Below are 26086 nucleotides of genomic sequence, written 5' to 3'. Positions count from 1 at the left end.
TCAAATCAACATAGAGCTCAAACTCTTCCCTCCATTGTCTCCACTCCATTGGCAGGTCCCTTGCCTCAAAATTCATTTGCCTAGGGGGCTTCAGCTGCTCCAATTTTCCTGATAAATCCGCCCCTCTATCAATGGAAACAATGTAGGCCCCACAGTCGTCTCTCAGCAGTAATTACTCACAAACGTCGTCTGCTGTCGTCCTTTCGATTGATCCTGAAGCAGGCCCCGATCTGACACCATGTTTTGTTAGTGTGTTTCCTTTCTGTAACCTGTTCCATTACAGCTACACAACTAATTAACAGAGGCTTTACACTCGAGTCTTGGGTTCAGCCATTTTAATTCAGGATCTCTCTGGCTACAGCCTCATGGGTAATATATCCCCGGTACTGCACCACCGGGTGCGCTATTCCCATAACAGCAGTAAAGAACTTGGCCTTGAAAGTATCCTATACTAGAACACTGAGAAAAGAGGAAAGAGAGGAAAACCCATTTTGAGAGGAAAGGAAATAAGCATAAGAAGAATTATGTGGATGCCACTGTATAAAGGAGGTAGATTTCTAAGGGACCAGTACAGCCTTTATATGACTGGAAGATAACTAAAGAAGAAACCTTTCAGTCTGAAGAAGGGTCTCGACCCAAAACATCACCCATTCCTTCTCTCCAGAGATGCTGCCTGTCCCGCTGAGTTACACCGGCATTTAAAGTACGTCTGAGTATACGATGGGAAAATCCATGCACATTGTGGGAATACCTATACAAAACAATCACTAATTTGAGCATTTTTGCCTATTTGGATTAAGTAAACACCTCAAAACCAATACCAAATATGCAGCAATTTAAGCAAATTAAATTCTCAATGCAGTCAAGACACCTAGAGGTGCAATCCACCCTCAGCTTTATTTATGATGCAAATGGAGGTGAATATTCAAATTCACATTTGCATGATGAGAATCACCAATAAAGACAAACCATTTTGGAATCACAGGGCCTACTGAATTCAAAATGCCTGATTTCTCATAGGGGCCACTAGGCTGTTATACTTATGAGCAATGGACAATATTTTTTAAATAAATATTTTGCTCTTGGATATCAGTGATACCTGGTTGACTTTGAGACTGTGTCTAGTCCAGTATGGCTACATGTCCGCTCAGAAATATCCAGAAGATGTATATATTTTTCAAATAATGTACCAGAGGCTTGAAGTCCAAAGAATATATTGTAGTCATCTTCTTTTTTCTGAGGAAACATAAAAAAACCTCATGTGTGATGTTTTGGTTTCAAATTAATCCATCACTGCTTCTCAGTACTCTCAATCTTTCCTCATTCTCAAGCACTGTACTTCATCATTTGAGACCACCATTGCCAGCACTCACCTTAAAAAGTTCAACATTTTTCTATTTGTATTGGTCCTGGCCTTGTAGAAGATGAATGAGCGTCCAACCTCCAAACAATAAATATTAATGATTTGGATGATGGAATTAGAAGTAACACTAGCAAGTTTGCGGATGACACAAAGCTGGGTGGCAGTGTGAACTGCGAGAGGATGTTAGGAGATTGCAGGGTGACTTGGACAGGTTGAGTGAGTGGGCAGATGCATGGCAGATGCAGTACAATACAAATATGAGGTTATCCACTTTGGCGGCAAAAATAAAGAGGCAGATTATTATCTCAATGGTGTCAGATTAGGTAAAAGGGAAGTGCAACGAGACCTTGGTGTCCTTGTACACCAGTCACTGAAAGTAAGCGTGCAGGTACAGCAGGCAGTGAAGAAAGCTAATGGCATGTTGGCCTTCATAACAAGAGGATTTGAGTACCGGAGCAAAGAAGTCCTTCTGCAGTTGTATAGGGCCTTGGTGAGACCACATCTGGAGTATTGTGTGCAGTTTTGGTCTCCTAATTTGAGGAAGGACGTCCTTGCTATTGAGGCAGTGCAGCGTAGGTTCAGGAGGTTAATCCCTGGGATGGAGGGACAGTCATATGAGGAAAGATTGGAAAGACTAGGCCTGTATTCACTGGAGTTTAGAAGGATGAGAGAGGATCTTATAGAGATGTATAAAATCATAAAAGGACTAAACAAGCTAAATGCAGGAAAAATGTTCCCAATGTTGGGGGAGTCCAGAATCAGGGGACACAGTCTAAGAATAAAGGGGAGGCCATTTAAAACTGAGGTGAGAAGAAACTTTTTCACCCAGAGAGTTGTGATTTGGGGAATTCTCTGCCGCAGAAGGCAGTGGAGGCCAATTCACAGGATGAATTTAAAAGAGAGTTAGAGCTCTTGGGGCTAGTGGAATCAAGGGATGTGGGGAGAAGGCAGGCACAGGTTACTGATTGTAGATGATCAGCCATGATCACAATGAATTGTGGTGCTGGCTCGAAGGGCCAAATGGGCTCCTCCTGCACCTATTTTCTACGCTTCTATGTTTCTATGACTTGCCTGCCACCAAATACCTCCTGCCGTGCTGGCTCAAAGGGCCAAATGGCAACCTCCTGCGCCTATTCTCTATGTTTCTATTTTTTATGTTTTCCATCTGCCATTCGAGTGGACGCTATCCCTAATCCAAAGGGACTTCCAAGGGAAGAGTGAAATATAAAGCCAGAGGGAAGAATATGAGTGGATGGATACAGGGGAGAGGGGAAAAAATGGAAATGGAAGACTCAGGGATGGGAGATGAATGTGATAAGGAGGAAAGGAATAGGGTGACTCGGGCTGAGGGAATGTTAAGAGAAATGTGTGCACATCTGGGTAAGAGGGAAAGAAAAGGGCGTATTACTTGACATTGGAGAATTTAATGTTCATACCACATTAGGTGGCAGGTTACCCAAGTGTGGTATTGTTCCTCCGGTATGAGTGAGGCCTCACTCTGGAACTGGCGGAGGTTAAGGACAGAAAGGTGAGTATGGGAGTGGGAATTAAAATCGTTAGCAACCAGGAGACCCAGCAGGCACGTGTTTTACAAAATGGTCTTGCAGATGTAAAGGCCACCAGGAGCACAGAATGCAGTATGAGGTTTAATTAAGTGCATGTGAACATCTGTTCATCTGGAAGGCCTGCTGGAATCCATGGATAGAAGTACGAGGAAATGTAGAGGGAGTTACATCTACTGTGGTCCAGGAGTAAGTATCAGGGGAGATGGCAGTTGGGTGGAAGGGATGAGTGAATCAAGGAGTTGCAGAGGGAATGGTCTCTACGGAAAGCGGAATGTGGTGGGATGGGATAATGTGACTGGTAATGGGGTCATGTTGCAGCTAGTGGAAATAATGCATTGTTGGCAAAGGCCGGTGGGGTGAACAGTGATAACCAAGGGAACCTTATCCTTGTTCTGTTTGGGGGGGTGGGGAAGATCAGCAAAAGCAGACATAGAACACAGAGGAGTTACGGATATGGGTGCCATACACTACAAGGGGGAAGCACTTTTACTGGAAAGACGACATCTTGGATCAGAGGTGGAGAAGTCAGGAACATAGAACAGGATCACTGCCTCCAGGTTGACTACGGGTTTTGTGCTGTCCAATATCTTGGTCTATGGATTTCATCATCTATATTTGCCTTTACCCCAAAGGGATTTTCCAAAACATAAAAAATCATCCTCCTATCACCTAAAAATCATCCTCTTATCAACTCCCTTTTAATATTATTACTTATGGAATTAGGTACAACTGATCAAGCATTCCAGATCTTAATATTCAGCAAATTATATAATTCTGAGGTATTATACTCAGCACAGCAGGTTCCACACACAGCAGACTGATAATAACTAGATATCCTGCATAGAAATGGTGAGTAAAGGCAACTGGAGATTACTATATTTCTCTTCAAAATTGCTCCATGAAATTCTTTATCTTCTTCTTATGGTCAACTGCATGGTGAACAAACTCTACGAAGGATGTGAGGTCCTTTGAGAGGGTGCAGAGGTTTTCTAGATTAGTTTTAGGAAGAGAATAGTTCTCATGATGAACAATTTAACCTCGGTTTAGTTTAGTTTCTTAAAATGACGTGTACCTAGGAATAGTGACAAGCTTTTGTTTGTGTGCTATCCAGTCAGAAAAAGGCAATACATGAATACAATGAAGCTATCAACAGCACACAGATAAAGGATACAACATTCAGTTTATAGATATAACATTGGAAGTCCGATAAAGTCCAATTGAAGATAGTTCAAAGGTCTCCATTGGGTTAGATGGGAAGTCAGAGCTGCACTCTAGCTGATGACAATACCATTCAGTTTCCTGATGACATCTGGGAAGAAACTGTTCCTGAATCTGGAGGTGTGTGTTTTCAAACTTCTGCATCTCTTGGTTGTCGGGGGAGGGGGGAAGAGGGACTGACCAGAGTGAGACTGATCCTTGATTATGCTGGCAGCCTTGCCAAGGCATTGTGATGTGTTAGGTTGGAGAAGCTGATTTTTTAAAAACTTGAAGCAAAGGAAGATTGGGGGAGATTTAATAGAAGTGCAGAAAATTATGACTTTAGATAAGATAGACAAAGAAAAAAGCTGTTCACATTGACTAATATACAAAGACTATCCACAAAATGCTGGAGTAACTCAGCAGGTCAGGCAGTATCTCAGGAGATATAATATACAAAGACTAGTGGAAAACAATTAAGTCTTAGGCAGAAATTAAAATGGAATGTGAAGAACATTCTTTGGAAAAAAAAAGCCCTGGAGCTCTCTGCCTGCAAGAATGGCAGAACTGGTTAGAAGTTGGGAGGTCATGTTACAGTTGTATAAGACATTGGTGAGACCTCATTTAGAATGTTGTGTTCGGTTCTGGGCACCATGTTATGGGAAAGATATTATCAAGCTTGAAAGGGTTCAGCGAAGATTTACGAGGATGCTGCCAGAACTAGAGGGTGTGAGCTACAGGGAGAGGTTGAGTAGGCCGGGTCTCTATTCCTTGGAGCGCAGGGGTGATCTTATAGAGGTGTACAAAATCTTGAGATCGGATAGATGCACAGAGTCTCTTGGGGAGTCTCTAGGGGAATCGAGGATCAGAGGACATAGATTCAAGGTGAAGGGGAAAAGGAATCTGAGAGGTAACCTTTTCACACAAAGGGTGGTGGGTGTATGGAACAAGCCACCAGAGGAGGTAGTTGAGGCTGGGACTATCCCAACGTTGAAGAAACAGTTAGACAGGTACATGAATATGACAGGTTTAGAGGGATATGGACCAAGCGCAGGCAGGTGGGACTAGTTGGCCAGTGTGGGCAAGTTGGGACGAAGGGCCTGTTTCCACACTGTATCACTCTATGATTACCCACATGAAGGAAATAAAATGGCATAATTACGAGTAAAAAGTGAGGGAATAGTACCGAATATATTGCTTTGTATAGCAACTTAAACAAGGGTCAAGATGGCTTCAATGACCAGTTTGTAGTGGTATGCAAAACAATGAGGGACGGGTTAAAGTTCAGGGAATTTTCTTGTTTAAGATTGTCATGAACTGGCAGGAATAAATTCACTTACATCCGCAGCATTCTAAGTGAATTTGTATTTTATTAAAATAAAAGGTGTAACCCAATTGTTAAAAACTCATACCTCAATTTCAGATGGTATCTTTTTATTATGGCTTTAATGTGGCATTTGACATTATCTACTTACCATTATACGAAAGCCGTGCGCTCTCAACTTATGCAGGTAAAACTTCCTATCCAGTTCATTTCTGCCAGTGCCAATATCTGATTTTCGCGTCACTAAGACAAATTCAACATTAGCCTAAAACAAAAAAAATCGACCAAATGAAGTGCACATATAACAAGACAGTTTTAAAACTTTTCTATCTGTATCAAGACTTAAATTCAATCTAATTCAAGCCACATCTAACTTTAGTGTGTTTAAGTGGAACAACGAGAAAGAGCTTAATGCTACATCTGTCTTACTTGGAAGAGTCTAATAAAAACTGGGATTGTTCAGAATCAAATATTTTCATTCCAGTGTTGTCATCTGTCATGGCGACAGCCTGACACTTCAGTAACATTTGTGTTTTGATGCAAGATTGTTCATTCAATTACACAAATGACTTTAATTCTAACTTCTCTAGTACCTGATAACATGACTGTAGAAAGATAACACGATGCTACATCTAATCTGCCATCTTTTAAGAAATTGACCAACAAAGGTTTGGAACTGAGATTCCTATATACCAAAGAGGACAAAGGCATATCATACATGGAAGAGTTGTTGTTACCAACTATCTGTATCATTGAGAGGCAGATGAGCGAGGGATGTTCTGTTCATACCCTCAGTGCAACGTTGACAATAATGGTACCAAACGAATCCAAAACTCTAAAGAGAGCAGTTCATCTCCACAGGCTCTTTACAATAACTAATTTATGAACTGTATTCTGCTGTAAAGAGTGTCAGGACCTTAAATATTGATTTCTATATGAGATCCTGCCTCACATGAGATCCAGCGCTGCCGTCGCAGCTGCGGCTTGCCTGCAGTCCGTCTGTCTTTTGTGTTTTTTGTTGTTTTTGTATGAATTGTAGTTTTAATATGGTGTAGTGTTTGTATGTTATGTGGGGGGGAGGGAACGGGAACTGTAAAAAATTCTCTCTCCCGAACGGAGACACGAACTTGTTTCTGTGTCGTGTCTCCGTTCCCGTTGCGGCCTACCACCGGCCATGCACCTGGGACCACCTGGGGCTCTGGTTCGCAGAGCCCACGGCCCGGACTCACCACCTGCGGCGCTGGCTGCCTGCGGATGCTGCGGGAGCAGCTGCGACTCGTCTCCGGAGGCTCCGGCGCGGGCCGCGTGGACGTCGAAAGCCCGCAGACCCCTGGATGGGGGCCGACATCGGGAGCACCGGCAGTGGCAGCGTGTTCGCCCGCCCTGAATCACGGGGCTTGGGTCGGCCCGCCGCGGACCTTTCACCGTCCGGCGCGGCCTGGAATAGGCCGTGGACCTTTCACCGCCCAGCGGGGGCTTCAATGTCGGGAGCCCCGACCGCCCCGACGTGGCAAGTACAACAGCCTGACCTCGGGAGAAGACGGCAGGGAAGAAAAAATACATTTTGGCCTTTCATCACAGTGAGGAGGGACTGGAGGAGACTCACTGTGATGGATGTTTCTTTTGTTTGGTGTTAGTGTATGATTGTATGTGTTATTGAATTTTATTGATTATTCTTATTGGTCTTAGTGTTTCAACTGCGGGTAATGTTTCATTTCACTACACATTTATGTGTATGTGACAAATAAACGACTATTGACTATTGACTATGCTCAGAATCCCTAGGAATGCATAAAATGTCCCAAGAAGTAAAAGTTTAGGCATGCCAATATCATCAAGCAGGAGAGCAATGAAAACAGTAAAGTATGTCTTCATACAGTGAACTCTAGATGCTTAGTTTTTTTGGAGAAGTCCTTGCATTCTGTCTTTAAATCTAGTGGGCAACCTTTCCAAGTGACTTTTTCTCTGCTGCTGTTCCTCTCAATTGTCAGTATGACATGCAATCACAGACCCAGAAGAAGTGCCTCTGGTAAACTGCCAACATGTGTGCTCAGATCCAATAGTTGATGAGGTACAATCAACAGAATGAAAAAAAAATCACGAAATGTTTCAGAGCATGCAAAATTCACAAATTCATCATTTCCACTATAAAAGATGACAACAGCTGCTGCACCATTTGAATAACTTACCAAATGCAAATAAACTGGTAATCTTTTTTCATCAAGTCTGAACTTTAAGTTGCTGTGATCAACCTTAACCCATGAGTAATTGGCCACCTGATGCATTCAGCAATTGTATCAGGAACGTGTAGGAAAATAACTGCCGATAGATGCTGGTTCAAATCGAAGGTAGACACAAAATGCTGGAGTAATCAGCAGGTCAGGCAGTATCTCAGGAGAGAAGGAATGGGTGACGTTTCGGGTCGGTACACCCTTCTTCAGACTGATGTTAGGGGAGGGGGCGGGATAAAGATAGGATGTAGTAGGAGACAGGACGACAGTGGGTGAACTGGGAAGGGGGAGGGGAAAGAGAGGGACAGAGGAACTATCTGAAGTTAAATTGTATTACCTTGGGCAGCTATAAGTTTTACCACTTGTTGCCCATATTATATATGCTCTTGTGGGTTCCTAACCTATACATTGGAAACATGGATCCAGAAGTGTCCAGTTTAGTTAACTATGCACCTGTGCATTATGGTACACAAAAGTATGTCAACAGTGGTGCCAGAATCTTGTGAAAGTAATGTCAGACTTACCTGCATGTAGGTAACTTAAAGACTACGTGGGAGAAGCAACAAGAAGGTTTGCTAAGTCAAACAGATCATTGATAGACCATTTTATTGTGTTTGTGAGCCACACCTGGAAAGGCTCCCCAGCTACTCGTTAATGTTAAGGAGGCATTTAGACAAGCATATGAATATGCCAGGAATGAAAGGATGTGGATCATGTGCAGACAGATGAGGTTAATTTAATTTAGCATCATGATCAACAGAAACATTATGGGCCGAGAGCCTGTTCTTGCACTGTACTCTTTTATGTTCTATCAACAACATTACTGGCTGACAGACAGCCACAGAGATTAACAAAATTAATGGAGAATCGGCAAGTAGACTGTAGGAAGATATAAAATGTATGGAAAAACTTGGGGGAAAAATGATTGTTCCGGTCGAAGAGCTGCTGGAGTATCATGTATGAAGGTAGACAGATCTCCAGCGCCTGATTATATATATCTGAGGACATTGTGGAAAACGAGAGAGGAAATTGCGGGAGCCCTGGTTGAAATTTACGAGTCGTCTTTAAATACAGAAGTGACGGACGACTGAAGGGTGGCAAATGTTATGCCTTTATTCAAGGACTGCAGGGAAAATGCTGGGAATAGGCCAGTGAGCGTAACGTCTGTGGTTGGAAAGTTACTAGAGAGTATTCTGAGGGATAGAATATACAGGCATTTAGACAGACAAGGGCTGATGAGGGATAGACAGCATGGTTTTGTACGTGGGAGGTCGTGTCTCATATCTGATTGATTTTTTAAAAACGTGACCAAAAAGATCGATGAAGGCAGAGTTGTAGATGTCGTATATATAAACTTCATTAAAGGATTCGACAAGGTTCCGCATGGTAGGCTGCTCTGGAAGGTTAGATCGCATGGGATCCAAGGATAGATAGTTGAGTGCAGGTAGATCGGGTGGTCAAAAAGGTTTCTGGCACATTGGCCTTCATCAGCCAGAGTTTTGAGTATAGAAGTTTGGAGGTCATGTTGCAGTTGTATAAGATTTTGGTGAGGCCACATTTAGAGTATTGTGTTCAGTTCTGGGCATCGTGTTATAGGTGTTGTCAAGCTGGAAAGGATACAGAAAAGATTAATGAGGATGTTGCCAGAGCTAGAGGGTCTGAGCTATAGGCAGAGATTAAATAGGCTGGGACTCTATTCCTTGGAGCGCAGGAGGGTGAGGGGTGATCTTACAGAGGTGTATAAGATCCTGAGAGGAATAGATCGGGTAAATGCAGAGAGTCACTTACCCAGAGTAGGTGAATCGAGGACCTTAGATTTATGGTGATGGGGAAAAGCTTTAATAGGAATCTGAGGGGTATTTTTTTCACACAAAGGGTGGTGGACGTATGGAACAAGCTGCCAGTGGACTATCCCAACATTTAAGAGGACAAGCACATGGATAGGACACATGGAGGGGTCTGGACCAAATGAGGGGGGAGGGGAAGAACAATGGAGGACCCGGCTTGGGGGGACCGCCATGAGGGAGGTGGGGGAAGAACAATGGACAATGGGGGGGGGGGGGGACAAAGGACAATGGGGACCCAACGTGGGGGAACTGTTGGGGGGGGAGATAGGAGACGGCAGGCTTTGTAACTTTGTCAGTGCCATAGGTGGCTGCTATTTGTATACATTGTGTATGCAAGCAAAGAATCTCACTGTGCCTTTTCACGTGACAATAAAGTATTCCTATTCTTAAATGCTGGTAGGTGGACTATGTAGCTGGGATATGTTGACCAGTGTGGGCAAGTTGGGCCAAAGGCCCTGTTTCCACACTGTATCACTCTATGACTAAAGCACAAGAAAAGGAAATATCGGAACAGAACTTCCTAACTAAAGATATAATCTATCACCAATGCAGTTTAGTCGAGGGAATTTATTTCCACTACTACTGTTTTTGTATACCAATAATTTCTGCAATGGTAGCTTGATTTATTGAGACAGCAGGTTGCTTTCTTGTACACTATAACAGGGAAGACCCTGGGGTATGTTGTACCTCTTAGGGAATCGCATTCAGAAAACTTTGAAAACAGATGCAACTTTGGTGACTTATTTTGCTTAATACAGCAAGCAAACCCCAACCTGTTTAGTTATAAATAGGGAACAAAAAAATAGATCCATATGGTTTCTACAGTCTATGTTTTAACATTGTAAATGGAGAAATCTAACACAAATGCCAACAATTTATCTTCCACAATAAAGCATAAAGCGGTTGATTAATCCACAACACTGTTGAGTTAGAGCAGGGGTCTCCAAACTATGGCCCACGGGCCACATTGGGGCCCACCACGAGATTTTATCCGGCCTGCAGCAAGCTCTTAACACGTTCCGTGCTGCAGGTTCTGTGGTAGCGCGGGAACTTTTTTTTAAAGTGGTCTATATGAATGGTGGTTTAATGTCACGTGTGCACTGCACACTGGAATTATTTTAGCATAGATCACATGTGCACGAGTCAACATATTTTGGCACTGTTTTCAAAGAGTCCAAAGTCCAGTCCGTGCACTGGATGTACTGGAGCGGCTCCTGATCCAGGCAAGCCCCAGGCTGCTGCAGGGCCTTCTCCTCCGCCCTCGACTGGCTCGGTCCTTCGATCGACGTCCCTCTCCTCCGCCCTCGACTGGCTCGGTCCGTCGATCGATGTCCCTCTCCTCGCCCGACCGACCACCTCTGTGTCCTGGGGGAAACGCCGCCTGCAGCCGAACTTTACAGGCGCTGGAGGCATTACCCCTCTCCTACTGGTCCTACTCACCGTGTCCGTCGTTATAAGCGGCTTCCTTCTCCTCGGTTCTCCGTTCTTCAGGGCCGATCTCGGCAGTTTCCAAACTTACACATCAGGTAGGCTATCAAGTTGAGGGTGTGTATGCAGCTTCCGACTTAATAATAATTTTAAATTTTAATGATTTCTTAGCAGAGTGTTCACCTGTGAGTCACTGCGACAGTGATACACATGTGGTCACTCTGCCATTATATCATATGATATTTCTATACTGTCTGCATGCCCACTGGTGGTCACTGTATTTTTTCTGTTTTATAAATACCTACGGTATATATATATTCCAATATTTCAAGCTCTTTAAAAAAAAAAAAAGTATTTATTACTAAATAAATACCCTCATTAAATTTATAGAACTGACATTTCTTTATTTTTTCCTACGGCCCGCAAAAATGTGACAAATATATAATGTGGCCCTCATGCTGAAAAGTTTGGAGGCCCCTGAGCTAGAGTATGAATGAATGGAATTACCAAATATTCAGGTGTTAAGTAGTCTTCTTCATCATCAGTTAAATGAACCATTTGAGGATTCTGTAATTTAAAAAAATGTTATTTACATTCCATTTAGTCATTAGTTATAATGAAGCAGTCATATAAAACATTCAGAGGCATCAGGTAATGAAACTATCAGTAAGACGAGTTCAAAGTTACAACAGGTACGATATTAACTCATTAAAAGAGTTGCATGTAAAGATAGACAACTCCTGATAGATGGGATCTACTTAACATTCAAAAGCTGTGGATTGATGAAAAAGAAAATCTGATTTTCTTTTACATTAAGTTTGTTGGACGTGCAACTATCACGGCAGAGAAACACTTATAATTGAACAGAGAAATCAAGGAACTCTCATGTAAGAGAGATTTTTTTCCAATGTGCAACAAATCCATGCCTTCTCTTGCTCAATGTGTTGCTAAGTCAGGGACTATTAATTATACAGCACTAGAGATCCTGGTTCTATCCCAACTATGGGTGGTTTGTGCGGAGTTTGTATGATCTCCTTGTGACTGTATGGGTTTCCTCCAGCTGTTCTAGTTCATTCCCACATTCCAAAAATGTGCAGGATTGTCGGTTAATTGGCCTCTGTAAATTATCCCTAGAGCGTAAGATAGAACTAGTGTACAGGTGATCGCTGGTCGGCATGGACTCGGTGGACTAAAGTATGTTTCCACTCTGTATCTTGAAACTATAGATTTTGCTCAACAGGACCCATCAACTGAGTAGCCCTCACTATGGAGCTCATTAGTGATTATTTAGATACAGCGCTGAAACAGGCCCTTTGACCCGAGTCTACGCCAACCAACGATCCCCACACTTACACTATCCAATGACAGCGTGGGTTCCCTCCTGGTGCTCCAGCCCTCATATCATATCATATCATATCATATATCTACAGCCGGAAACAGGCCTTTTCGGCCCTCCAAGTCCGTGCCGCCCAGTGATCCCCGTACATTAACACTATCCTACACCCACTAGGGACAATTTTTACATTTACCCAGCCAATTAACCTACATACCTGTACGTCTTTGGAGTGTGGGAGGAAACCGAAGATCTCGGAGAAAACCCACGCAGGTCACGGGGAGAACGTACAGTGCAGCACCCGTAGTCAGGATCGAACCTGTGTCTCCGGCGCTGCATTCGCTGTAAAGCAGCAACTCTACCGCTGCGCTACCGTGCCGCCCTCCTGCATCCTAAATTCATGCAGTTTGATAGATTTATTGGCCATTGCAAAAAAATGCCTCGTGTGTAGGGAGTGGATGAGAAACTAGGATAACATAGTCTAGAACTAGCGTGGATGGGTGATTGATGGTCAGCGTGGGCCACAGGGCCTGCTTCCATGCAGTATCTCTAAACTAAACAACGCTTCAACTGTGCCCCTCATTAGCTGCTTATTCAGTGATGCAAACAGGTGAACATTTCCTTCCCATCGTATGAACATTATTCCTGCTTGCTTATTCCAATTGTTTCATTGTGTTAGACCGTGGTCATATTTAACACAAAAATAGGAAAACTGATCCGAATACACACTACACACAGAGTCATTGGATCGCGCCCGCTTTTCAATTGTCTCCATCTTCATATGAGCTATCCTGTTCAGCCTCCAGGCCTTTCTGATAGCAAACGCGGTTCCTCTCCTGAATCTGAACTTGAACGCTGCTCGTAACCGACTCGGTTGCCGCATGATGCGAGATCTCACTAGCAAGTCTGACTCTGACTCCGACTCCGACAGCATCCTAATATCCTAATCTCCCTCACACTTGCGAACTGGTCTCCCGCTTTCTCCACAGCCCCCTCCCACACCTCGACCGCCCAACTCCGCCTCCACCGCCCAGCTGCGCCTCCACCGCCCAGCTGCGCCTCCACCGCCCAGCTGCGCCTCCACCGCCCAGCTGCGCCTCCACCGCCCAGCTCCGCCTCCACCGCCCAGCTCCGCCTCCACCGCCCAGCTCCGCCTCCACCGCCCAGCTCCACCTCCACCGCCCAGCTCCACCTCCACCGCCCAGCTCCACCCCGGCCGCCACCGGCTCAAGCGCGAGCGAAAGGCGCGCTCCCCGACTCGCGCGTGCGCAACATTGCAACGGCGGCGGCGATGATTTTGAAGAGGGCTGTGGAGGAGAGCGAGGGTTGGAGAAGAGAGTGGAGTGCAATGGGGAAGGGAGAGATTTGTGGAGGAGGAGACAAATACGTAAGGGGAGGGAATCCTGTAAGGGGGCGGAGGAGGAGAAGATGGAGATTAGAATAGGAAGAATTTGTGGGGGAGGTGGAAAGAGGGGAGGGGAAGGGAAGGGGAGAGAATGTAGAAGAGGTTGGTGAGGATGTAATCTAGGTTTGGGAAGAGCACGGGGAGAGTAATAAGATGGGAAGGAAAGAACTGCAGATGCTGGTCTAAATCAAAGGTAAACAAAATGGTGGAGTAACTCAGCGGGCGGGACAGGCAGCATCTCTAGAGAGAAGGAATCTCTCCAGAGATGCTGCCTGTCCCACTGAGTTACTCCAGCATTTTATGTCTACATTGGTGATAAGATGGGATGTGGGAAAAGAGCCGATAATGAAAGTTAGGGAGAATGGGCGAACATTGTTATGATATATCATATGCATGTAATGTATGCTACGAGAGATTGAACGAAAGTCCACGCATGCGCATGAGTTTCATATATTGAAAACATTTCCTCAGGAAATGCCAGCAGCGGCAGTATCTCCTGAGGAAGCTCAATTCCTTTGGGGTCAGTAAGGACATCCTCATAACGTTTCATTGAGAGCGTCATCATGTTCTCCTTCACCTGCTGGTTCCACTCCATCAGCCTTCAGAACAGAAACCGCCTGCAGAGCACAGCCAAAGTCTGTTCCAAAATTATTGAACTCCCTGTCAGAGCCCTCTCCACCCTATGCGACCAGCAGATGCTAAGATCAGCTGATAGGATTTTACAGGACCCCTCGCACGTCCTGTTCTCTGAGTTTGAATTCCCAGAATGCATTCAAGAGAGAGCTAGATAGAGCTCTTAAGGATAGCGGAGTCAGGGGGTATGGAGAGAAGGCAGGAACGGGGTACTGATTGAGAATGATCAGCCCTGATCACATTGAATGGTGGTGCTGGCTCAAAGGGCAGAATGGCCTAATCCTGCACCTATTGTCTATTGAGTGGCTCCCCTCAGGACGCCGGCTTCGCTGCCCAGGTTGTAGGACACAGAGGAGGAGGGCAACCTTTGTCCCCAGAGCTGTTCAACTCATCTCCCAACCACCCCTGTTCCGCTGCTCACCCTGCTAATCCCCCCCCCCCCCCCCCAATAGTTTTTGTACGACTCTACGTGCCTTTGTAAATTGCCCCACAGGGACAAATAGTGTTTTTGAACTTGAACTTGAATGTCTCCAAAAAGGGCGGCCTCGGTGGTGCCTTAGAAAATCGTTTTTTCTGCCACAACCTGAAAGTCCCGGCTAGGACAGCTGGCAGATAAGGACTCGCGCAATTGTCAAGCGCCGAGGGATAGGTGTGTGAGCAGGATTCAAGGCAAAGATAAAGATAAAGTCATTGCAGCCGTAAAACGACTTGACTACGCCAGGGGAAGTGCAGACGACCGCTCAGCAGCACTCTGAGATGGGTGCTGGGGACGAGGGGACGGGCGACCAGCAGCCTAGGCAGCTAGCAACTGGTCGCACTCCACAGCACGCTCCCGGTCCGCCTCCCGTGAGCGGTATACGAACACCGACCCCATTGACTGACAATCGCGGAGTGATTGAGGGTTGGAAAACATGGTGAAAGATGTGGACAAACTACAGCGTGGTCACACAGCTAGATAGACAAACTTCAGCCTACCGGAAGGCATTGTTTCTCCATACAATTGGCCTGTCAGGATTTGTGATTTACAACAGTTTCGTGTTTGCCAGCGACGAGGAGAGCCATGAACTGGCTGAGATCATTTGTGCATTCGAGAGCTAAGCCATTGGTGAGAAGAATGAGACAAGAGACAGCAAGAAGCAGGTGAGAACTTTGAATCATTTCTCGCTAGCCTGAGAACACTAGCGAACTCTTGTCATTTCTCCCAGTGCGTGACGGACACCTTGCTCCGTGCCAAGATCATGCTTGGCATTAGCGACTCGCAGATGTGGAAGCATTTGCTGCAAGAAAGGAGGCTCACTCTCAGCGGCTGTATCTGCAAGAGTCCCGAGACTGCTGAGTCACATCTTTGAGTCACGTCAGTAGCAAGTCTGCTGCTACTGTCCACAAAATCAGACAGCCGAGCGGCAAGAGAGGCGCTGCTGTGCACTATCCACACAAGCAAAGCAGTTGGGCTAAGCCAAAAAAAAGCTAAGGCAAGCACAATCAGGAATTCCCCTTGTCCTCACCTTCCACCCCATCAGCCGTTGTATACAACAAATTATCCTCCAACATTTCCGTCACCTCCAACAGGATCCCACTACTGGCCACATCTTTCCATCTCCACCCCTTTCTGCTTTTCGCAGAGACCATTCCCTCCATAACTCCCTGGTCCACTTGTCCCTTACCACGCAAACCACCCCCTCCCCAGGTACTTACCCCAGCAACCGCAGGAGATGCAACACCTGTCCCTTTACCTCCTCCATCGACTCCATCCAAGGACCCAAACAGTCTTTCCAGGTGAGGCAGAGGTTCACCTGCACCTCCACCAACCTCATCTATTGTATCCGCTGTTCCAGATGTCAACTTCTCTACATCGGCGAGACCAAACGCAGCTCGGCGATCGTTTCGCTCAACACTTTCGCTCAGTCCACCTTAACGAACCTGATCTCCCGGTGGCTTAGCACTTCAACTCCCCCTCCCACTCCCAGTCTGACCTTTCTGTCATGCACCTCCTCCATTGTCATAGTGAGGCCCACCGCGAATTGGAGGAATAGCACCTCATATTTCGCTTGGGCAGTTTACACCCCTGCGGTATGAACATTGACTTCTCTAACTTTCGATAGTTCCTCTGCCCCTCTTTTTCCCCTTCCCCTTCCCCATTCTCCCACTGCCTTCCTGTCTCCTACTACATCCTATCTTTGTCCCGCCCCCTCCCCTGACATCAGTCTGAAGAAGGGTCTCGACCCAAAAGTGCACCCATTCCTTCTCTCCTGAGATGCTGCCTGACCCACTGATTACTCCAGCATTTTGTGTCTACCTTCGATTTGAACAACATCTGCAGTTATTGTCCTACACAATCAGGAAGTGAAAGCGTGGAAGTATTGTGGCAAGGAGCATGCAATGGACAAACAGCAGTGTCCAGCCTAAGGACAGATGTGTACAGTATGTGGCAGTAGCAACCACTTTGCCAAAGTGTGCAGAAAGAGGAAAGTGCACATGTGGAAGTCCAGGCTGGCAGTGACACGAGCACTGAGTTCTGCGATAATATCACGCTCACAATTAACACTGTGCACCCTAGAGATGATGTCTACACATCGATGCTTGTCAATGAGAAGCAGGTCAACTTCCAAGTGGACAGCGGAGCGAGCATGAACATCTTGCCATGCAGATATTTCCAGGGCATAGATCACACACTCGCTTCATGTCAAAAGAAGCTCATGATGTAGAATAAGACTATAATGGACGCGGAAGGAGTTTGCCAGGTTAAGCTGCTCAACCCACAACGCACGGTTTGTGCACAAACCGCAAATATTCTGTTGAGTTCATCGTGGTCAGTGATGACTTCACACCGCTGCTAGGGAACAAAGCTAGTCAGTGAATGAATTTGATCACCGTGAATGATGACAGTTTTCACCGTGTACCCACGTCGTCTGTAATAAAGGAGAAAGTGTGTAAGGCTGAAGAACGCTATGTAGAGGTGTTCAACGGTGAACTAGGAGAGCAGCTCGGTGAAGCCCACCTGCTGATTGACGAGGAAGCGCAACCCACAGTCTTACCGCCAAGACGCTTACCTCACACGATAAAGCAGGTGAAAACAGAGCTATAGTGCATGGTAGAGCGTCACGTGATCGCACCAGTTCACGAGCCAACGTGTTAGGTCAACCAGCTTGGGGTCGCGGAGAAAAAGAATGGCAATCTCCGTGTGTGCATCGATCCACGACCGCTAAACAAAGCATTAAAGCGAGAACACTATCCACTCCCAGTGTTTGAGGACATCTTGCCAGATCTCGATCAAGCGAAGATCTTCAATAAGCTAGACATGAGCTCAACTTAGTGGCAGGTGAAACTGGACGACGAGTCTAGCAATCTAACGACGTTCAACATGCCTTTTGGTCGTTATCGGTGGCGCCGACTACCATTCGGTACAAGCATATCGTCTGAAATCTTCCAATGAAGATTACATCAAGCGCTCAAAGGGCTGCTTGGAGTGATCTGCATCGCAAACGACATCCTCGTCTATGGCAAAGGAGAGGCGATGGAAGACGTGATTATCGACCACGATTCGAAGCTTGAGCAGTTGCTTCAGCGATGGGTACAGCAGTACATCAATATCAACAGAGACGTCCGTCTTCAGAGCAACCGAGATACCCTTCTTAGGACACGTGATCATTAGCACAGGACTGCAACCTAACCCCAAAAAAGTCGTCGATGTCGTCAACGTGCCAGCACCCTCAGATGTACAGGGTGTACAGAGGCTAGTTGGATTCGTCAACTACCTGAGTCGCTTTTCACCCAGCCTATCTAATACCCTAGAGCCCATCAGACATTTGACGAGACCAGACATAGCGTGGGAGTGGTCTGTTGAGCAGGACAATGCGATGTCCAAGATCAGACAGATGGTGGCTGAGGCACCGAATTTAGCGTACTACAATCCCAAGGAGGAGCTGACGATTCAATGTGACGCGAGCAACAAAGGACTGGGAGCAGCCTTGCTCCAAAAGAGACGTCCCATCGCATATGAGACCAGAGCAATAACCAACACCGAAGGTTATGCTTCGATCGAGAAGGAGATAGATGCTCGCTGTGGTATTTGCGACCAAATTAGCGTTTTCATAAATATACATTTGGTCATTTCACCAGCGTGATCAACTTGAAATGATAGTGAAGATGTCGCTAGTGAAAGCACTGAAGCGTCTCCAAGGAATGCAACTCCGCCTACAGAGCTATGATTTCGACATCAGCTACTGTCAGGGGAAGCTCATGTATCTTGCAGTTACACTGTCACGTGCAGTTAGCGGTACTCTGAGCAGAGAGTAAGCATTAGAGAAGGTCAACATGGTATCGCACTTGCCAATTCACGATGAGCGTCTCGAGCAAATTCGCGATGAAACAGCAAAAGACACACTACAGATACTGAAACACGTCATCATCAGTGGTTGGCCTAGCGGACGCAATATGCTACCAGAGCAGCTCACGCCTTATTACAGCTATAGGGATGAGCCCGCATTACAAGATGGTTTAAATTTCAAGGGCGAGCGCATGATCATACTGCTCTTACGCAGAGACATGAAAGAAAAGATACACTCTTCACATCTGGACATCAAAGGCTGCCTATGACGAGCACGTGAATATCTATTCTGGCCTGGCATCAAGCAGTATATCACTATTTGTGATGTGTGCCGCACCTATGAAGCGAGTCAGCAAAAAGAATCGCTTATAAGTCATGAGCTACCGACTAGGCCATGGGAGAAAGTCAGCACAGATCTCTTCTCATGGGACGGGAAAGATTATCTCATCACCGTCGACTACCATAGCATCTTCTTCGAAGTAGACCGGCTGAGAGACACGAGCAGTCCAACTGTAATTCGCGAGTTGAAAGCTCATTTCGCGAGATAAGGCAGCCCGACACTAGTTGTGAGCGATAACGGACTGCAGTTCACATCAGTCGCATTTCGTCAGTTTGCAAGAGAATGGGATTTTGAGCACCTGTGTAGCAGTCTCGGTAATAGTAAAGCAAATGGAAAAGCAGAATCAGCAGTCAAAATAGCGAAGCAAATCATGACAAAAAGCAACAAATCGCGATCCGACCCCCACCTAGCAATGTTGGATCATCGTAATACGCCTTCATAATGGCTGAGCACAAGTCCCGCTCAGTGCCTCATGAATCGTCGCACACGTACACTTCTGCCTACAACAGCAAGCCTACTCGAACCCAGAGTAGTACATGAACACATGAAGCAGCGCATTGAGCAGCAAGCTGACAATTACAACAAGTCAGCTAAAGACCTTTCCCCACTTCACAAAGGGGATACAGTGCGAATGCAACCCCTCGTACAAGGAAAGAAGAGTTGGGAGAAAGCCATAGTTTCTCGCCAGCTTGATGAGCGTTCATATGTGGTTAAGACCCCTTCTGACGTCTACTGTCAGAAAACCCGTGAAAATCCACCAGATGAGCCAGTCGCACGCCAACACGCGAAGCACAACCAGATCATCAATGACCAAAGCGACTCTACAACACCGACCACAACTAACGCGACACAGGCGTTTAAACACCAGTCAGCACCTACTGAAGAGAAAACAGCTACAAAGCAAGCTGACAAAAACAATGACATTGACATGAACAAAACAATGAAGACTCGTTCAGGTCGAACAGTGAGTATCTCAAAAACTTTGTGACACATTGATTTTGTCATTATCAATTGTTATATTTGATGATGCATGTTTTTATAAATGACTAAAAGAAACGGTCATGGAAAGGGAAAGGTACTGACAGTTTTTCTCTTTTGAAAACATGTCTCCAAACAAACAGCATGTGAATATATAGGATAGGCAAAAGGGTGGGATACTAGAAGAAGGACAAATAGGGGGCAGGGTGATAGGATGGGTAAAAATAGAAAAGGAAAGGTTGTGTTTATCGGGTGGGAGAAGAGAATGATGGGGAGAAAGACGAGAATCTGTGGAGGATGAGACAGGTGCAATGGGGGAATAATGCAGAAAAGTAGAAGGGGCTGGGCGAGGAGATGGAAGTTGGAATATGGAGAAGATGGAGAATTTGTTGAAGGGGAAGGTGAGAATGTAAAAGAGGGGTGATGATATAGGTTAGGTTAGAGAAGAGTAGAGGGAAGGTGAGAAGATGAGATGTGGGGAAGAGACAAGATAGTGGAAGGTAAGGAAAATGAGGGAAGAGTGTGTGAAGAAGTGGAAGGAGGATGAGACATTGGAACAAGGATAAATAGGAGAATGGGAGAGGGTCAGGGGATGGGCAAAAATATAAAGGAGTGTCTGTGGAGTTGGGGGATTGTGATTATGAAGCGGGTGAAAAAGGCCAAAAAGACAGACTGTGGGATGAGCATGTGGATAAAATGGTGGGAATGAGTAATTCCCTCAACTGAAACCCAACAGTGTATTTTAGAGGTCAAGTGCTTTGTGCTGAGAAAGGAAGGTATGCTTGTTCCTTGGGCAGCCTTTCTCTGGCTATCATGCACAGTTCACCTCATGGACTTAAAGTGTCCTGTGTTGTCATCTGGAATCAAAGTAGTCCAAAGAAAGGTCCTAACCTGAAACATCACCTGTCCATTCCCTCCACAGAGGCTGCCTGATCGGCTGAGCTCCTCCAGCACGTAGTGTTTTGTTCAAGATTTCAGTATCTACCGTTTCTTAATGCCCCCACTGATGATGTCCATATTGGATTTTGGTATTTAACAGACAGTTCAATTCAAACAATGTTGAATAATTTGAATTAGGGAAAATGTTAGATGTGATCGCATCAGGTATAATGCAAACAATCAATCTACTTGTGCAAAGAATTTATAGGAATGCATAAATGAGAAAAAGTTATAAACTGGATTATGCTGTAGAATAACGGTGTTTTCTGTTATTTACATGGAAATCAGATAATAAATTGCATCAAATGAAAATGTAGTAATCCAGAGTAGCAGTTCAAGTTCACCTGATTTTCCAAAATTATCTTAAACTGATTCTTATCATCTGGATTACCATTAAAATAATTTCAATGACGTGTAATATTGAGGTCAGAAATATCAGAAAACATTGGTATCAGTATACATACCCCTGCAACTACAATCCGGTGCCACTGCCAGGACAATGGGCCTTTATGTCCAAACTAATTCTTTACATTTTGGACTTGAATCATACAAAATGGTGCCTTAAACATGGCAAATCTTTTGTTGTGTCTCACTGCAATCTTGTATTCCGGCACTCTTGTACTTAAATATAATTGTGCCTATGTACCGTAAGATTTTTACTGAACTGTATGCAAAAAAGGAATTTCATTGTTTCTCAGTACATGTGACAATAAAGTACCATTGAACATTTTAAATTTTATGCTATTTCCTAATTAACCCTGAGCAGGCGTGCTGAACAAAAAAAAAATCGAGTTTTTTTACCATCAGATTTTAATGCTGTTGACGTTTAAAATAAATGTTTTTTTATTTCTGCATCTTAGTTTTTTCTAAACCTAATCTTTCCTTTCCTCCATGCACTTTTCAGTGTTACAGTAAACTATTTCTCGTTCACAATCTGTGCCGGTTATTAATAATTCTTCAATATGACTGTTTTTATAAAAACATTCTCAATTTCTTTCTCTGTTTGCGCAGAACAAATTGAGTGGCTCATATATGGGCATCCACTGGAGCCTGTGCACAATGTACATAGTGAATGGTAGGGCTCTGAGGATTGTTGTAGAGCAGAGGGATCTAGGAGTGCAGGTGCATGGTTCCTTGAAGGTGGAGTCGCAGGTAGATAGGGTGGTGACAAAGGCTTTCAGCACATTGGCCTTCATCAGTCAGAGTATTGAGTATAGAAGTTGGGAGATCATGTTGCAGTTGTATAAGACGTTGGTGAGGCTGCATTTAGTGTATTGTGTTCAGTTCTGGGCACCATGTTATAGGAAAGATGTTGTCAAGCTGGAAATGGTACAGAGAATATTTATGAGGATGCTGCTAGGACGAGAGGGCCTGAGCTATAGGGAGAGGTTGAGTAGGCTGGGACTCTATTCATTGAAGCACAGGAGGATGAGGGGTGATCTTATAGACGAGTGTAAAATCATGAGAGGAATAGATCGGGTGGATGCACAGAGTCTCTTGCCCAGAGTGGGTGAATCAACTACTTACATTTACAGTGGAGGGGAAAGGTTTTAATAGGAATCTGAGGGGTAGCTTTTTCACACAAAGGGTGGTGGGTATATGGAACAAGCTGCCAGAGGAGGTAGTTGAGGCTGTGACTATCCCAATGTTTAAGAAACAGTGAGACAGGTACATGGATAGGACAGGTTTGGAGAGATGTGGACCACTCGCAGGCAGGTGGGTCTAGTGTAGTTGGAAAATGTTTGCCAGTGTGGGCAAGTTGGACTGAAGGGCCTGTTTCCACGCTGTATCACTCTATGATTCTAACAATCACCAGAAGCAGAACTACATTTCAATCGGCAAAAATGCTGAAAACATCCAGCAACTCAGGCAACATCTGTGGAAAGCGGAGTTAATATTTTAGGTCAATCTGCTACTGAGTGTTTTTAACATTTTCTATTTTATTTCAGATTTGTAGCATTTGCAGTTTTTTTTTTTTCATTTTTCTTTGCATTCTGTAACCTTATGTCACTACGTATCCCTTGATCTATCATTACTATTGAGTCAGGAACATCACCCATTCCTTCCCTCCAGAGATGCTGCCTGTCCCGCTGAGTTACTCCAGCTTTTTGTGTCTATCTTCACATCTGGAAACAATCCTGATTCTATGAGGAGACTTGAAAGCAGACCTGGAGAATTGAAAGGAAGAAACTATAGGGCAATTAACCTAACATCTCTCATTAAAAAAATGATGAATTCATTATTAAAGCAGTAATTAGAAGAAGCATTTGGAAAATCAAATGGCAATCAAGCAGAGTTAACATGGTTTTGTCAATGGGAAATAATGTTTGACAAATTTGGTATAATTTGAGAATGTTACAAACAGGTTAGATAAAGGGGAATCTGTCATTGTGGTGTGTTTGGATTTTGAGAAAGGATTCAATAAGGTTCCACTAAAACGTTTATGCACAAAATAAGAGCATAGAAAATTGAAGGTAATATAGCCAATAGACAATAGGTGCAGGAGTGGGCCATTCGGCCCTTCGAGCCAGCACCGACATTCAATGTGATCATGGCTGATCATTCTCAATCAGTATCCCGTTCATGCTTTCTCCCCATACCCCCTGACTCCGCTATCCTTAAGAGCTCTATCTAGCTCTCTCTTGAATGTATTCAGAGAATTGGCCTCCACTGCCCTCTGAGGCAGAGAATTCCACAGATTCACAACTCTCTGACTAAAAAAGTTTTTCCTCATCTCTGTTCTAAATGGCCTACCCCTTATTCTTAAACTGTGGCCCCTGGTTCTGGACTCCCCCAACATTGGGAACATGTTTCCTGCCTCTAACATGTCCAACCCCTTAATAATCTTATACGTTTCGATAAGATCCCCTTTCATCCTTCTAAATTCCAGTGTATACAACCCTAGTCGCTCCAGTCTTTCAACATATGACAGTCCCGCCATTCCGGGAATTAACCTAGTAAACCTACGCTGCACGCCCTCAATAGCAAGAATATCCTTCCTCAAATTTGGAGACCAAAACTGCACACTGTACTCCAGGTGCGGTCTCACTAGGGCCCTGTACAACTGCAGAAGGACCTCTTTGCTCCTATACTCAACTCCTCTTGTTATGAAGGCCAACATTTCATTGGCTTTCTTCACTGCCTGCTGTACCTGCATGCTTCCTTTCAGTGACTGATGCACTAAGACACCCAGATCACGTTGTACGTCCCTTTTTTCTAACTTGACACTATTCTAATAATAATCTGCCTTCCTATTCTTACCACCAAAGTGGATAACCTCACACTTATCCACATTAAACTGCATCTGCCATGCATCCGCCCACTCACACAACCTGTCCAAGTCACCCTGCAACCTCATAGCATCTTCCTCACAGTTCACACTGCCACCTAGCTTTGTATCATCGGCAAATTTGCTAATGGTACTTTTAATCCCTTCATCCAAGTCATTGATGTATATTGTAAATAGCTGCGGTCCCAACACCGAGCCTTGCGGTACCCCTCTAGTCACTGCCTGCCATTCTGAAAGGGACCCATTTATCCCCACTCTTTGCTTTCTGTCTGTCAACCAACTTTCTATCCATGTCAGTACCCTACCTCCAATACCATGTGCTCTAATTTTGCCCACCAATCTCATATGTGGGACCTTGTCGAAGGCTTTCTGAAAGTCGAGGTACACCACATCCACCGGCTCTCCCCTGTCAATTTTCCTAGTTACATCCTCAAAAAATTCCAGTAGATTAGTCAAGCACGATTTCCCCTTCATAAATCCATGCTGACTCGAAACGATCCTGTTACTGCGATCCAAATGCTCCGCAATTTCGTCTTTTATAATTGACTCCAGCATCTTCCCCACCACTGATGTCAGACTAACTGGTCTATAATTTCCCGTTTTCTCTCTCCCTCCTTTCTTGAAAAGTGGGATAACATTAGCTACCCTCCAATCCACAGGAACTGACCCGGAATCTATAGAACATTGGAAAATAATCACTAATGCGTCCACAATTTCTAGAGCCACCTCCTTAAGCACCCTGGGATGCAGACCATCAGGCCCTGGGGATTTATCAGCCTTGAGTCCCATTAGTCTACCCAATATATTGGCGTAGATATGGTATTGGCTGACTGACAAGGAACATGGAGTTGGGATAAGCAGTCCAGTTGTGAATTGGTAACCAGTAACCAGTGGGGTTCTCTCAGGATCAGTGCTGGGTCCCCTTTTAATCACAGTCAATAGTAATGATTCAGATAAAAGGACTGAGAGACATCCTAGTTACATCCTCAAAAAATTCCAGTAGATTAGTCAAGCACGATTTCCCCTTCGTAAATCCATGCTGACTCGGAACGATCCTGTTACTGCGATCAAATTCAATTTAGTTCGAAGAACAAGACACAATGGCACATGGAATTATCACCACTTGGAAATTCCTCTTTATCATCTGCCACCATCCTGACATGGAAATATATTCACATTCCTTAACTGTCTCCGTCTAGATCCTAGAACTCCTGACTCAACAGCACCATGATAATATCTGCATCACCTTCTCAAAAGCAATTACAGCTGGATATTAACTGTTAGTTGATTTTGGCAGAAATCACCTAGATTCCAGCATCTGCAGCTTCTTGTGTCTGTGCATGATGCCTACCATTGATGCTTTGAGATCATTCTCAACTTCCACAAACGTGGTTGGTTGGCTAGGGATGTGCAATTTAATTGAGATAGCGTTAATCTTGCAAATACAATGCACAAAACAGCAAGTCTACTACTAACTAAAGATCAGTACGGGTCTCAGGAACTATCCCAGGCCTCCATGACTGAGACAAGTGCTGAGAAGCAACCTCTCAAACCTGCCACAAATTCTAGACAATCCCATGCCATGCTGTTGAAGTGAAAAGTTATGTCAAGATGTTCAACCCTTGTGTTAGATGTACATGCAATTTCAGGATTCCCAATTACTATTAAGTGAATTATTACCACTTTGGGTGTGCCCTTTACTGCAGAGCTCCCAGATAAACTAACATGGCCTTATGGATGTAACAGGGAACAGTTACTTCACCAGTTTTGTTTTCCCAAGCATTTTCACTTTTACAAGGCACACTAGAAAGCATTTTATCACATTCTATGTGAATGGACACTTGTAGTTTTCAGTGCATTTAGTTTTCCGTCTATTGAATTTGGAAA

The 26086-nt window shown here is 44.7% G+C and overlaps 1 protein-coding gene across 1 annotated transcript in view; it reads right to left on the bottom strand.

Moving 5' to 3' along the window:
• The window catches only part of LOC144602156 (anoctamin-9-like), an 86197-nt gene extending 72968 nt beyond the window's left edge, over nt 1-13229 (bottom strand). The window contains exons 1-4 of the mRNA XM_078414891.1: nt 13016-13229; nt 11463-11522; nt 5601-5714; nt 1100-1236 (exon numbers count right to left, since the gene is read on the bottom strand). Of these exons, the coding sequence (XP_078271017.1) occupies nt 1100-1236; nt 5601-5714; nt 11463-11522; nt 13016-13222 (518 nt within the window). The 5' untranslated portion in view covers nt 13223-13229. The remainder of the gene's footprint in view (nt 1-1099; nt 1237-5600; nt 5715-11462; nt 11523-13015) is intronic.
• Between the last annotated feature and the right edge of the window lie 12857 nt (nt 13230-26086).

This window comes from Rhinoraja longicauda, chromosome 18 (genome assembly GCF_053455715.1).
Source record: "Rhinoraja longicauda isolate Sanriku21f chromosome 18, sRhiLon1.1, whole genome shotgun sequence".
Taxonomy (NCBI): Eukaryota; Metazoa; Chordata; class Chondrichthyes; order Rajiformes; family Arhynchobatidae; genus Rhinoraja; species Rhinoraja longicauda.
The sequence above is the reverse complement of the archived record's forward strand: the minus strand, read 5'-3'. Positions and strand labels throughout refer to the sequence as shown.